Source organism: Pleurodeles waltl, chromosome 12 (genome assembly GCF_031143425.1).
Source record: "Pleurodeles waltl isolate 20211129_DDA chromosome 12, aPleWal1.hap1.20221129, whole genome shotgun sequence".
Lineage (NCBI taxonomy): Eukaryota > Metazoa > Chordata > Amphibia > Caudata > Salamandridae > Pleurodeles > Pleurodeles waltl.
The window spans coordinates 614077875-614091166 of NC_090451.1; the positions used below are offsets into that span (position 1 = coordinate 614077875).

General features: G+C 36.8%; 1 protein-coding gene across 3 annotated transcripts in view; it reads right to left on the bottom strand.

The window, feature by feature from the left end:
• Positions 1–1557: 1557 nt before the first annotated feature.
• LOC138268342 (SLAM family member 5-like) overlaps positions 1558–13292 on the bottom strand; it is a 160895-nt gene continuing 149160 nt past the window's right edge. Inside the window, exons 3-4 of one of the 3 annotated variants that reach the window (XM_069217893.1) lie at positions 11023–11313; positions 1558–2721 (exon numbers count right to left, since the gene is read on the bottom strand). In XM_069217893.1, coding sequence (XP_069073994.1) covers positions 2636–2721; positions 11023–11313 — 377 coding nt within the window. In that variant the 3' untranslated portion in view covers positions 1558–2635. The remainder of the gene's footprint in view (positions 2722–11022; positions 11314–13292) is intronic. The other 2 variants (XM_069217895.1, XM_069217894.1) reach the window with 2 other exon arrangements.

Sequence of the window (13292 nt, forward strand, 5' to 3'; positions counted from 1 at the left end):
GCTAAAATGCATTAGGAATATAAACTGTATGATTTTCTACATGGAAAAGCACCTTCCACTACACCTTCCATCTCCTTTCCCACCTTGGAAACTGATTTACTCCACATTTACACAGTAGTGTATGTCTGACTGTTTTCAGAGTGGTACAACTCATAAACTAGTGGGTTTGGAGGTACTTCTCAGCTTTGGAAGGTGTCCCCTTTGGAACAGTCTATAAAAACCTCTATAGACTTACTCACAAAGATAATTCCTCCATATTAGTTTGTATATTAGAATGATGAAGTGCATTTATCAAGTCACATTCACCTTCTGGAAATTATTAAAATAGAATGACAATCACACATGAAGGTATTTGAGAACCCAAAAGTCACTTTGAAGTACCATTACCTTCAAGAGTCTAGACCAGAGATATATGAGATCACCAGTACTTCTGAGTTTTTTGGGATTCAGGATTCATAAAACAATTAGGTCAGCAAGTGATTTTAAGGGCCCTATTCAAAAAGATATTTGCATGGTTAAGTTGACCTTTGGTGTGGAAATTGTGTCAGTTAAGATTGCAAATATAGAATGCGATTTAAAATGTTCAACTGTAAATGGATTTATCCCATGCAAAATTACTACAGTTTGATCCAATTTTAAATTTAAAAGGAAGTACAACTGGTAACACTGCTTAGTGGTGGGTGTTAGAGTGGGTATACCTCCATAATTTGGTTAACAGACATAACTGTGGGTTTATGGATGATCACACATCTTTAACAGGCACATTTCTAGTGGGGCGAAATGGTAACCTTAGATCCAGATTTAGAGTTTGGCAATTGGAAATCCCTCACAAATGTAATGAATATCTTGTCCACCTTATTACAAATTCCATAGAATATAATGAATTTGTAATAAGGTAGGTGGGATATCTGTCACATTTGTGACAGATTAACCATCTGGCAAAGTCTAAATCAGACCCTCACTCCTATCTGTGGTGGGACTCAATGCCTATCTAAGGGGATAAGAAGAGGAAATTCTCTTCAGTATTATGGAGCTATAGAGGAAGTATTACACCCACCTGTAAGTTATTTTACCTATGGATAATAATCAGAAACTTTGTTTAGAATGCATTTATACTTGTATGTCACATCTAAGCATGTAAGTATACACTTACAAAATGCACACATCCATAAATTGCTGCTCCTGGAAATAAGATGAAATTCCCAAAGAACTCCACACCTATCACAGGGAATCTACAACTCTCACATATTCTCAAGCAAGTCCCGGAATCTTCGGTGAATTCAATGTGAGTCAGGTTTTTGTGGTTCTCAAAAAGACTGTAGCTTTTCAGAAAGAGTATTAACCCTACAGCTAAACAGTAAAATTCAAATGTATATCAGGAAATTGTTTATCCAGCATTGAAAATGTATCAGCATTCAAGGCCATGAGATATGTTTGTGAAGCAATACAATAAAACTTGGGTAGGTAATGAATTGTAAAACCAGTAATAGCAAGGCAAACTGTGTATGCAATTTGAATAACAGGTGAAAATTTAAAACTCAGATTCAGGGAACTTTATTTCTGGAAATACAAACAGAGTGCTATAATTACATTTTCTTGTGTTCTGAACACATTGCTTCTAGAAATCTTCAAAGCTGTCAGTTTATATATCACTCTTTCCAGTAGTATTTGACTAGTTTAGAACTAAATATGAAAGTACTGTAATGCCAAGATATACCTATCATTACTAGCCCATTAAATCAAGTTACATAGCAATACATTTTTGCATGCTACACTGAATGTTAAAAGAAAAACATAGACATAAATCATTTAATTTGTTCATCAATACATTTTATTTTGTAATTTTATATATAATGTGCAATAAAGATCTGCAGGTTAGGAAAAAGTCCATATATTCCCTCCATGCCAATCAGTAAGAAAGACTGCATAATCATTTTTGAAGTTTTGCCAATACTCCATACACACAAGGCTTATATGAATAAAATAATTTGAATAATTGAAGAAATCAGCACAATTTGCTAAACAAGAGACATCGTGCCTATTTTAAAAAATAAATACTTTAGGCATTAATAAATTGTAGGATTGTAGTATTAATTAGACGTAAATGTCATAAATAAAAGGTTGAGGTTACATAGGTAAACTCTGAATGTCAGTATCTGAACTCATTCCTTAAAGTTAGTCATCAGTAGACATATAAAATGATACAATTTGTTTTTTTTATTTCAAGTTCATCTAATTTCTACTGGAGAAATAATCAAACACAGCTAAGAATTTACCAAAGCAATACACAATGAGTGAATATTTCAATTTGCAAGTGGGGAGAAAATGACATCAATTTGTTATTTTGAAGTGGTAATCTATCTGTGCATTTGTCTTCTTCAGTGCCTTGTGCCCTACTCCCTAAAATATATATAATACTGTTGGCATGATAAAGGTTTGAAATATATTGCTGAAACTTACTTGGAAACATGTGAATGACAAGTCTACATGTTATAAAAAATTAGTAAACGGCAAACATCAGTGTAGATTAGTTCTGTGTTTTCAAGCACCTAGGACGAATGATGGTTAAAATCCATTTTTTATTTAGACTTCCTGTTAGAAGCACCATGCATGTTGACGTAATAGGTAGTATATTTTATATATTCAGGAAAATAAACCACATTATGAACAGTGAAATGATACTTCTGAAGATGCCTTGACATACAGCAAAGGAGTTTATTCCTGTGAACAATAAAATAGATGTAAGAAAGTATTAATCAACAGAATTATATGATATGTTTTATAAAATTAAAATGATTACTCCAAAAATTAGAAAACATTACAAAAACTTTCAGGTTTTTGATAATATAGGTGGCCTGCATAGCAGCATAGTGTCTGCCTATTCACAAACCCTTATCATGTCACTTCTGCGTAAATTAAGCCCACTTCATACCAACTTCAATTAAAAGGCTGTTTGGTGAGTTGTTCAATATTTGTACTCATTTTTTTTGTTTCACTGGACAAGTTACATGGGGCTTTGGATGACTCCTTTCAGTCTGAAAAACATCCCTTGGCTGTCCCACTATAGCATTTTCAGAGTCCAGTTCAGGTTTTGGAAAATAGCAGACAGCACAGGTAGACCAATCCTTTATTCGATTTTAGTTAAAAATGATAAAAGTACACATTGTAATCACATACATCAGGTACATCATAAAAATTATAAAAAAGCAAACAGAGATCCAGAACAAATCCATCAATTACGTTGCACTTCTATAATTAGGCCTCATTAGCAGCTATATTAGTTGGCCAATTTTGCCTAAGTAAAAAATATTACAGACAAAAACACCCAATGAACATCCAATACTAAAAACAATCAAGATCAAATATATACCAATCGTAAAGCAGTACACTGATGTGTAGCCCGTTGCATAAAGATTGCCAGAGAGTAACATCATTTCGCTGTGCATATGCTTTGAGGAAATTCAAAGGCAGTCCTATAGTGCATTATCTTAGCCTGCTTCAAAAATGGTAAAATATACACTGACCTAAAAACAGCATAAAACTTACAAAAAAGAATAAAGTGCAAGGTACTTTGTACAGATCAGCCATCACATGGACAGGTTGGGAGAGTAACATGAGAAATACCCTGTGTCTGGTAGGCCACTAAAAAGTGGGCTGTATTAAGACGCAGTCTAACCAGCAGAAACCTATGCTGTGGGTTATTCACCCATTACAGGTACGACTCAAGCCAAGACATGTTTTAATTTGAAGATGGAATGCTACCGGTGCTAAACCAGAGTTTTTTTTTACCAGTCTTTCCTCTCTGCGCACTTGTCTAAAAAAGTCTGCATGAGCTGTTTCTGAAATCTGGGGCTAAAGGTGGAGGAAATTCAAGAACAACTCACCCAGGGCCAGCCATTTACAGGTCTTGGATATATATTTTAAGGCCCTTTTCCAAGGCCAAGCAATCAGCCAAAACTGCATGATTTAAAGGGAATGCGTTTTTTTATCAATATATTAAAAAAGCCAACCGAAAGTAACATGTTTAAATTTACAACATTTTTATCTTTAGGAACAATAGAAATTCATGTAATTTTTTTCTTAAATTAGTTACATTCATTTATTAAGGTTACTAAAATATGTAAACACATTTATTTTTAAAATGGATTTAATTTTTTTGTTTAACATATATATATATTTTTTTAAATCAAAATAAATAATTTAATTAAAACATTTTCCCATCGGATTCAATTTTAAGTCCCTGCCTCCATTTAATGTATGAGATGGTGTTGCACAATCAGTGATTGACCATGTGTGGTGCTGGACTTACTAATGCTCGTTTTTGGCTGTAGTAACTTTAAACTCATAGATAAGGCTGCACACCCTCGTTCAGAGGTGAGGACGTGTAAGTCTACACTTTTGGGTAACTTTACACTTGAAATGGTGACTATCCGAAGTAGTAAATTTCCTTACAAATATAAGAATAGACAGACAATACTTTATTTGATTATACAAATAATCATAAAAGTTCATATAGAAGCAATACATACAGTAAAAAAATAGCTGATTGTCAATTTTAAAAAACATTCCAAAACAGATTTAAAAACAAACCTATGGCAAAACAAACTTCATCTTCATTTAACAGTTGTAGAACGCGAAAGGCAGGTATGCATTGATTAAAATTACACTGCCTCAACAAAAGTATCAAAATGCACATTTAATAAATTCTATAAAATCTGCAGAGGAAACTCAAGTGTAAGTGCAGTAATGATTGAGTAAAATATCCATCACAAAGACAGATACAAATAGTCGTCTAGTCATATTGCCCAAAAAGGAAGCACATTTGAGAACATATGACCCCCTAACCTAAAAAGTGTCAACAAAGCCATTTCTTATTGTCCAATTCTTTCCCAAGTAGGGCTTCGGGCTGAGATTCATTTGGAGTGTCATGCATTCCCTTACTGACTGTTTCTTCTATGCTTCCTGCCCCCTTTCAAGTACGCCTTTTATCCATAAACAAGGATTTAACCTTGAATCTATCGGTTTTACTGATAACAGATGAGTAATGGAAAGGTGAAGCAACACCAGATCTTCAGAAACTTCTTTGACATATGAGATTCGAGGTATATTAAGGCCCTTATTTCAATCTAGGCAATCTCTAATGATTAGGCGGTTAAGATTGGCTTGAAAAGTCAGCCACACCTTGAGCCAAAGGGGTGGGGTGGTAGCATTTAATTGCATCAGCCAAATACGAGAGGCCCAATTCCTTGTGATCCATAGCTGGGGCGGGAGGGGGGAAGGCAAAAAAGATGACAAAGTCCTTGATTCTCCTCCTTTTGCAGGGTGCTGGTATTAGCATACCCTTAGCCCCACACAAAGCAATTAGCATGTATTGTTGTTTGTAAATCTGTACTACAGGGGCAAATGTTCTACTTCCGATCACTGAAGAGATGATGAGTAGAGTGCCCACACACTGCCTAACGTTTTGGCTACGTGCTAAAAGATGTCTGTTTCAAGAATATGAGGAAATGAAAACTATCCACAAATAGGGAAGTTATATATCCTACGTAACGTGTTACCATTAATATTGAAGGATCTCAGAGTGGAACTGCATGGAAACAAATCATGATTTGTGATTTAAAATATTTGTTTCTAAATCTAATTCCATCATGAAGGCTGAAAAGACAGCCACTAATCACCTGGAATCAGCAGTTAATTCTGGGCACATCCAAATTACAGTGAGTGACTCAAGTGTTTGTTCAAATAGTAAAAAGAATGAACAGAATAGGTGCCATGACACAACCCTGATGGACTCCGGGCTCCAACTTGAATGTGGTGGAGTATTTACCTTCAAGGCACAGTACACACTAGCCTCCAATTTTCCATGTAGGTCCTTACAAAAGTGCACCAAAGGGGCTACTAGAATAAGATCTAAAAGGATTTTCCAGAGATTAGATCAGTTTACCTGATTGAACGCACAAGAAAGGTACATGAAGGCCAGGTGCAAAGGGCAACCCTTATCCACAATATACTTAGCTGGGATCTAGTGGAGGTTCAAGCATCGCTACATAGTACTCAGGCCTTCACTGAACCTATAATGGCAAGACTGAATGTCATCACCCTTCATCTGAGCTCTGATCCTATTAAAATGACTCTGCCCAGAATTGTGACAGTGGCATTATTAAGAGATACAAGACTGCAGCTCCCTGGTTGGAAAAGATTCCCTTTTTTAAATATGAGCACAGTAATTGGAGATAACCATGATTTTGAGATACAATTTCCAGTGTTTTTTGTTTGTTTTTGTTTTATAAATGTTAGTAAGTACAGTGTCCCAAAAGACTTTATTGCACATAAGAACCCCACCTGGCCCAGGCACTTTGCCAGAAGGATATTCATGCAAGGCTGGAGAAAACTCCCATGGGTCAATAAAAGGTGGTGACCAGAAAGAAGCATCTTCGACACAGATAATATTAGTGATGTTGCTGTTGATACATACCAGAGAAGTAACTTGTTACTCTCAAGTGATGTAAGCCCTTAAGCTTGTTAACCTGTCATAACTAGCCCAAAGAGGTCTCACTGTGCTCCAAAAAGCTTTGGTGAAGCTATTTTCACATGACGTCGACATCAAATCCCACCTTTGATTTTTGAGTTCCCTCTTCTTGAGTTTGATTGCTGCCTTGTGTGAAGTACAACATGCAGCAATCAGACTAGCATCCCTTAGTATAGATTTCAGGGCAGGCCTTAGCCACTTTTTAGAAAGTGAATATGGTGCATCAAACCATTTTGTGGTAGAATGTTCTTTACTTTGCACAGGCATTAATAGGGGTGCTGTAATTTCCTAACAAATCATGATAAAACTGGTGAGCAGTTAAAATTCATTGGCCATGCCGTCAGACAGAATTCAAAATCATTGAAGAGACTACAGACTTGAAACTTCAGAACTCCGTCAGGATCTTTTAATCTCAAAATCAGCCTGAGCCCATGAGATGTTGTTACCAAAACATGAATATTGAGGTAGGAGGAAGGATCTTAAGGACTATAGGATTGTCAGCACAATGGAGATTCACAACCACATTACAGAAAGACATAAAGAGTAAACTAAAGTGTAAATTAACTCACATGTAAGTTAACCTTGGAGAATGGGCCTCCTATGGTTATCCAGAACAACCACACTGGCAATGTTCTTTTTTAATAGAATGTAAAATAGAAATTGCTGTCATCGCAAACAATGTGTCAGCATCTCATAACTTTTTGATGCTCTGTTTTTTCTTCACAATAATTTATTAAATACTTGTGCAGTAAAGGGAAGGTAGGTCACTTGTGTCAGGAATTTACTGCTAATAAGAAGTTTAGATATTATTGCTAAAACTATGTAACAACCAATGACGAAAGTTCTTGACAAATATGAAAAAAGGCTGTGATTCTATCCAACTCCTTTGATACATGCAAATGTCTGTGAAATGGAACCGGTTTTCCTGGTCAATAATATCCACATAACCATCCAAAGCATGCTTAAAAAATGCAAAGGTGATGCAATATCCTGAAATCTAGATGTGAGGGTCCTTTAAAGCAAGGGACGATTGTGGATGGCAATATCTTCTTCTGGCATTGCTAAACAATTTTTGAGCTTGGTATCACTCATAGTTTGACAGAGTAGTATTCAACTATCTCATGACTTTATGGCTAGGAGTTAAAAGGACATTCTCATCAATACATTCAATACATTCAAAAGGCTTGTAAAATTCTCGCTAACTTCTAGCACTTAAATAGACACTGGTTTTGGCTCTCTATATAGCACAAACCAAACAACGTCATTTATTCTTGGAGTTTCAGTCATATATGTTATTTGAAGAACAAGCAATTGCACTAATTCAAACTACACCCAAATCAGAGCCATTCCCACAACTACAACTAAATCAACCAGATAAGTTTGAAATATATTGTACCATTATCTCGGCTTGACTACATTGTCCTTTACTTAATTATATAAAATAATTTATATCACTTTACTTAACCTAACTCTTGTTGTTAACACAATGTGAAATCAAATTAGTCTAACCAACATGCTTATCCTAACTCCTCTCTTCACTTATGTTTATTTTATTTTTAGAATAAATAATTTAAGTTTAACCTAAATATCTTTAACCAAGCTTTAATGTCAATACTAACTTAACACAATTCACTTAAAGATCTATAAATAACATCATATGACTACAACTACATCTAACTCTTTTAATAAATTGTTTATTTTAGTAAAATTGAATGAAAATCATTTCTACCTAGCCCTAATCCAGAACTTCAAGCTTACCCCAAGTGTAATTTGACCTAAAATATGTTATATGAAATTAATTAGGCAATCTTAACCTATGTCTACTGTCAAACCTAACTCTAGTCCTAATTGATTTGAATTCCAAATGCATGAAACTAACACTAACTCCTTAGTTAATTTATTTCAGCCTATTAATCTCATCATTTCTTTGCTTTATACAGTGGAATCCTCATTAGGGGAAGTTCCTATCTCATGCCTACAGTGCACAAAAGAACTAGTGCATACTTTAAGCAAAGGGGAGTTGAGTTATAGTGACCTTGAAGTCAAGATCCACGTTGTCTGTTGTGGGCTGAAGTAAAAAAGCATGCCTCTTTTTCTAGTGACCTGGCAGTAAGGGTCTGTGCCATCTGCAAAGACCTGAATAGTTGTTCAATGTGAAACCCTTTCCTGCACCCAAGCCACCACTGACCAGTCCAACACAACTGCCACAATGATTTAGCAAAACTTGGAAATTGACTGCCACCATTCTGCAATAAGTACCCTTGGAACGGTAACTGCCATTAGGAGGAGGATGCAGTGATCCTGTGGATCACTGTCTGATCCCGCTTAGGTTGCCCGATAAAATTCACAAATCCTGTCGGAAGATTTCAGGGGGAGCAAGCAACCTAAGGGACACCTTCCTTTTTGCAAATCAGTTACCGCCTCATTTGTGATGTTGGTAACTGATCAAAGATTTGTGACTGCAATTGAATTGCAATCAATTAATACAAACCATTGTCCTTGCTGTCAGAAGGGGCTCCCCCTGCACGCCACTTTCTAACTGGGATACAGAATGGAGCACAAACCCATTTTGTGAATCTAAGAGTTTTCCGGCTCACAAAATGGGTTTAAGAAATAGTAAAAAACTATTTTGTGGCCTAAACTCTGAGCATACAGGAGCATTCCGTTTTTCATTGTGAGATCCGTAGTGAGAAATCAATCTGCACGGTAAAACCTCAGTCCTAACCTACCCAGTTTCAGAAAGCATATTTGGTACGTAGTTTGACCCCTGCCAAGGATTGAAGCCAACATTTCTGCTTTCATAACAATTCATTACTTTAATCGATTTCTCAGAAAGGATGAAGACAAGTTATCATTAAGAACTGCTACACAATCTGTTATCTTTGTTTTGAAGTGGCAATCCATCACAGTTCAGTGATTTACACCTTAATAAACGAAATCACAATTAGTTCCAAAAATATTAACATTTTGTTGATTGAGGGGTAAAGCTGTAGAAAACTGAAATTGTCGATGCTTAGTTGAAACAGAATTGTAACTTAATTTCTGCTGCTTCTAGCAACATCATTATTTGAAAATTGTCACCCGTTACTAAACAGTTAAAACAAATCAAAGCGTAGAGTTAGGTTGAAATTAGGTTGTTTCTATGCCGGGTCACAACCACATCATTGGGACACTCTCTTGTTAGCTGTTACAAACAAAATGACTTCATGTTTATTGGTGTGTGAATTTATGTAATTTCTTCTTGGGTAAATATGAACAAATGTGGTGAATATTATATGAAATTACACCATATTTCGGGAGAGGGGAAATGCATAATTTTGTGCTATATTTTAACATGAAATGTAGGACCACGGGTGCGTTTTGTGCTAAGGAATGATTCTAAATTACACATAATGCAAATAGCAGCTACTTGTGGGAGAGGTAACACGCATACTTTTGTGCTACATTTTAGCATGAAATGCAGGACCAAGGATGCATTTTGTGCTAGAAATGGCGCTAAATTACACATAATACAAACAACTTTGTATTCTGGTGTGTCGTGTCATTCCCATAACTCCTTGTGCAGCAGCCCATTTATCCAACCTTGGGCTGACTTACACAAAGTGCCTTATGGGCGCAATGGGCGTTTGCCACCGCTCTGCAACCCCAGGGAACTTTGGTATGACAGAAGGGACTGCAAATGCTTGTGCAACCCCTTCTGTAATGCAGTTAGCGCTGACGCACATATAGCGCCAGCACTATCATCAGCGGGTGTCCCCTCAATTGCATGGGAGGTGGCCCCATGCAAATGAGGTACTCTTTTTGCCTCTGCACCATATCATAAACACAGGGGCAAAGAAGCCATCAGGAGGCACACTGACAGTACGCCACTAAAGGTGGCACACTGTCAGCGTACCCCCTTATGACAGCCTTCTGGAGGGGTTTAAGTGGGTCCTATGGACCACCCAGACATCCCCTTGAAGGTGGGTGACGTGACTCACTGCACCCACCTGCAAGGGGATCCCTCCTCCTCTTAAAAGTCCAGGTGGGTTGCCGCTTGCACAGTGAAACATGCGCCTGTTTCAAAGCTGCTCCATATTTCACTTGAAAGTGCTATCCTGGGGGCAGCACAAGTTTGCGCTGCCCTGAGGCAGCGCTTTCATCCTAATGCACCACACTCTCCTTGTTTGCACAGGGCACACTTTTTGAAAGGTGTGCCCAGCGCAAACAAGGAAAATGCACTGCATATGTAACGCCCCTTGGTATAATGATGTAATTTTGGTCATTTTGTGTAATAAGCATAACGCAAGCTGCTGGATATTAAGAGATTTCCCAGGTATCATGAAATTTTCACCCGGCGCGTACTCATGATGATCGCATTTCGTTGCACACAATATCAAAAAATGAAAAGTTATATGTATAAGGGCCCTACCAGAAACCATCTTCCCCCTTTTGTTTGTCTGTTTTACTTAACTTGTGCATTACCTAGCAACCCTACATTACCCATTTTTTACCTGCATTCACTGCTGAAGTTGATTTACACAGGTGCCAAGGAGTGACTGTTTTGGAGTTCTGGCTAACAGGGTTATGCACTTCACAGGTACAAGTCAGGCCATTGTCTCTGGCTGTGAGAGTGAGGTCTAAAACAGATTGTGCACTCGATTTACTGTGGCCCCCACAGTCTTTCCAGGAGTACCTTACAAGGTTTCCTCCATCTTTCACAATGCAGCTTAGTTTGAGATTGCAGGTTCCATCGACAAAGGGATATTTCGTGAGAACTTCAATATCCGGTTCTTGAAGCCTTGCTGGAGTTTAAGAGGAAACACACAATGATAACAATGGCATTAGTTATGTTTCTATATTTTCCTTCAAAACAAATAGATTCCTAATATGCCCATGGAGCACATTATAAACACAGGAATTTACCACTTTCTATAAAAAGAGCCCCCACCGAAGTTCGCTATCTCTAAATAAATGCCCTCTGCCTTGATAATCTATATGTATCTTTTTTAAATCCGTATTAAACACATATTGCATATATGCATTGATTCATGGTTTATAAACACAAGCATATTCCATATAAGAATCATTATAGCAATATAGCATCTCACTATAAAAGTAGGCATCCTATATCTCAGTCATGAATATGTAATCATTTATATTTGATAACATTATTTACCTTTTATTTACCTTTGATTCAACCCAAAAATATACAGCAACACCATATTAGATCAGCCATATTTAGAAAGCATGAATTTAGAAAACATGAAATCAAGATAGTCACTTATACCTACATTCAAACTATAAAACTCACCACTTAACAAAAGGGAAGCTCACCACTTCCTATCCTACATCGCTAACACCAAGAGATCTTGGACATACAAGTGCCAAAAGAGGTCTGTAAAGAGACATAATACATGATACAACTCAGAAATACCAGTGCTAACCGTAAGCCATTAAAGAAAAAGAAGTTCCTGTCTGAAAAGTCAATCAACACACTGAGTGGCAAATTACAAAGATCAAAATTACCAGACTTAATTTCAAGTGAAAAACGAAATTCCACTGAGTTGATCACAGCAGCACAAACAAGAGAAACACCCTGAGCAAGTTGACAGACCTCAGCATTAATAATATATGGAAAACAGCCCTTTGAGCTAAATTCTCACCTTTCGTTTAACATGCACGCTATGCATTGTGGGTCAGAAGCCAGAGGTAAAGTCTGTGATTGATATCAATATATATTAATGATAACACAAAGAGAGCATCCAGGCAACATTTCCCTACAATAATTCATCTTTGTTCTGGCATGTAAGCTGCTTGGTTCACTGTTTTTCAAATACTTAAGGCCAATAAACTTTGTTTCTAATAAAACAGAATGTTAAACTGTTACTAGGCAAAGTTCTCAACCGTATGATGCCTTTCCTTGGGTAAGTTTGGAAACAAGAAGATTTGAGAAAAGATGAAAAAGGGATAAATAGGGAACTCCAGTATCGTTTTTTTTTTTTTTTTTAAACAGGTCTTTATTCGTGTTCTGACACAAAAAGAAGAGAATCCAGGTGACAGCACGGGCAACAAAGGGCCGCGAAGGGTGTCAATGCGCTCAGCTCTCCCCACAGTCAATGTAGGCAATATGTTCTCCAATATATGTCATATATCACTTCAAGACATTACATTTACAATAAGTATGCTCTTCAAAAACAAAGAAAACATTTGAATGAACTTGCAGCAAAATGTCATGTTATGAGGCCGTTATTCCCAACCGGAGTTTCAAGTCTGTCCTCTAGTCGCTCACTACAGCCAGAGCCTGGACAGGTGTAGGGAATATTGTCAGGATGCAGAAACATAACCGTGGGCAGGGTAGAGAGTGATGTCAGTAAACTCCAGTAGTGTTAACCAGTGGGCAGTCTGGGCAGACAAAATATCAAATGAAGGTTACTACTTATTGAATAAGGTAAATGTAGAAAACTGATTGTTTTTATGCAAGAAATATACCAAGTGAACAAAATTTAAAAAGTCAAAAAGGGGACCTTGAAGAGTAAAGAAAGTGATATGCAAAACTGATTACTTAAGAGATCTTGTTTAAAATGCAAGTGTACTAAAGATTGATTCCTGAAACAAAAGGCAAACTAATTTCATTCAGTGGACATTTATTGAATTGTATGAAACAGGTATATCAGGTGATTTGTAATAACATTATGTCATATGAATTCAGTCTAGTGGCAGCTTCCCTTATATGAGATCAAGTATGTCAACAATTTGACTCATTTTCTGTAAGATGGAGCTC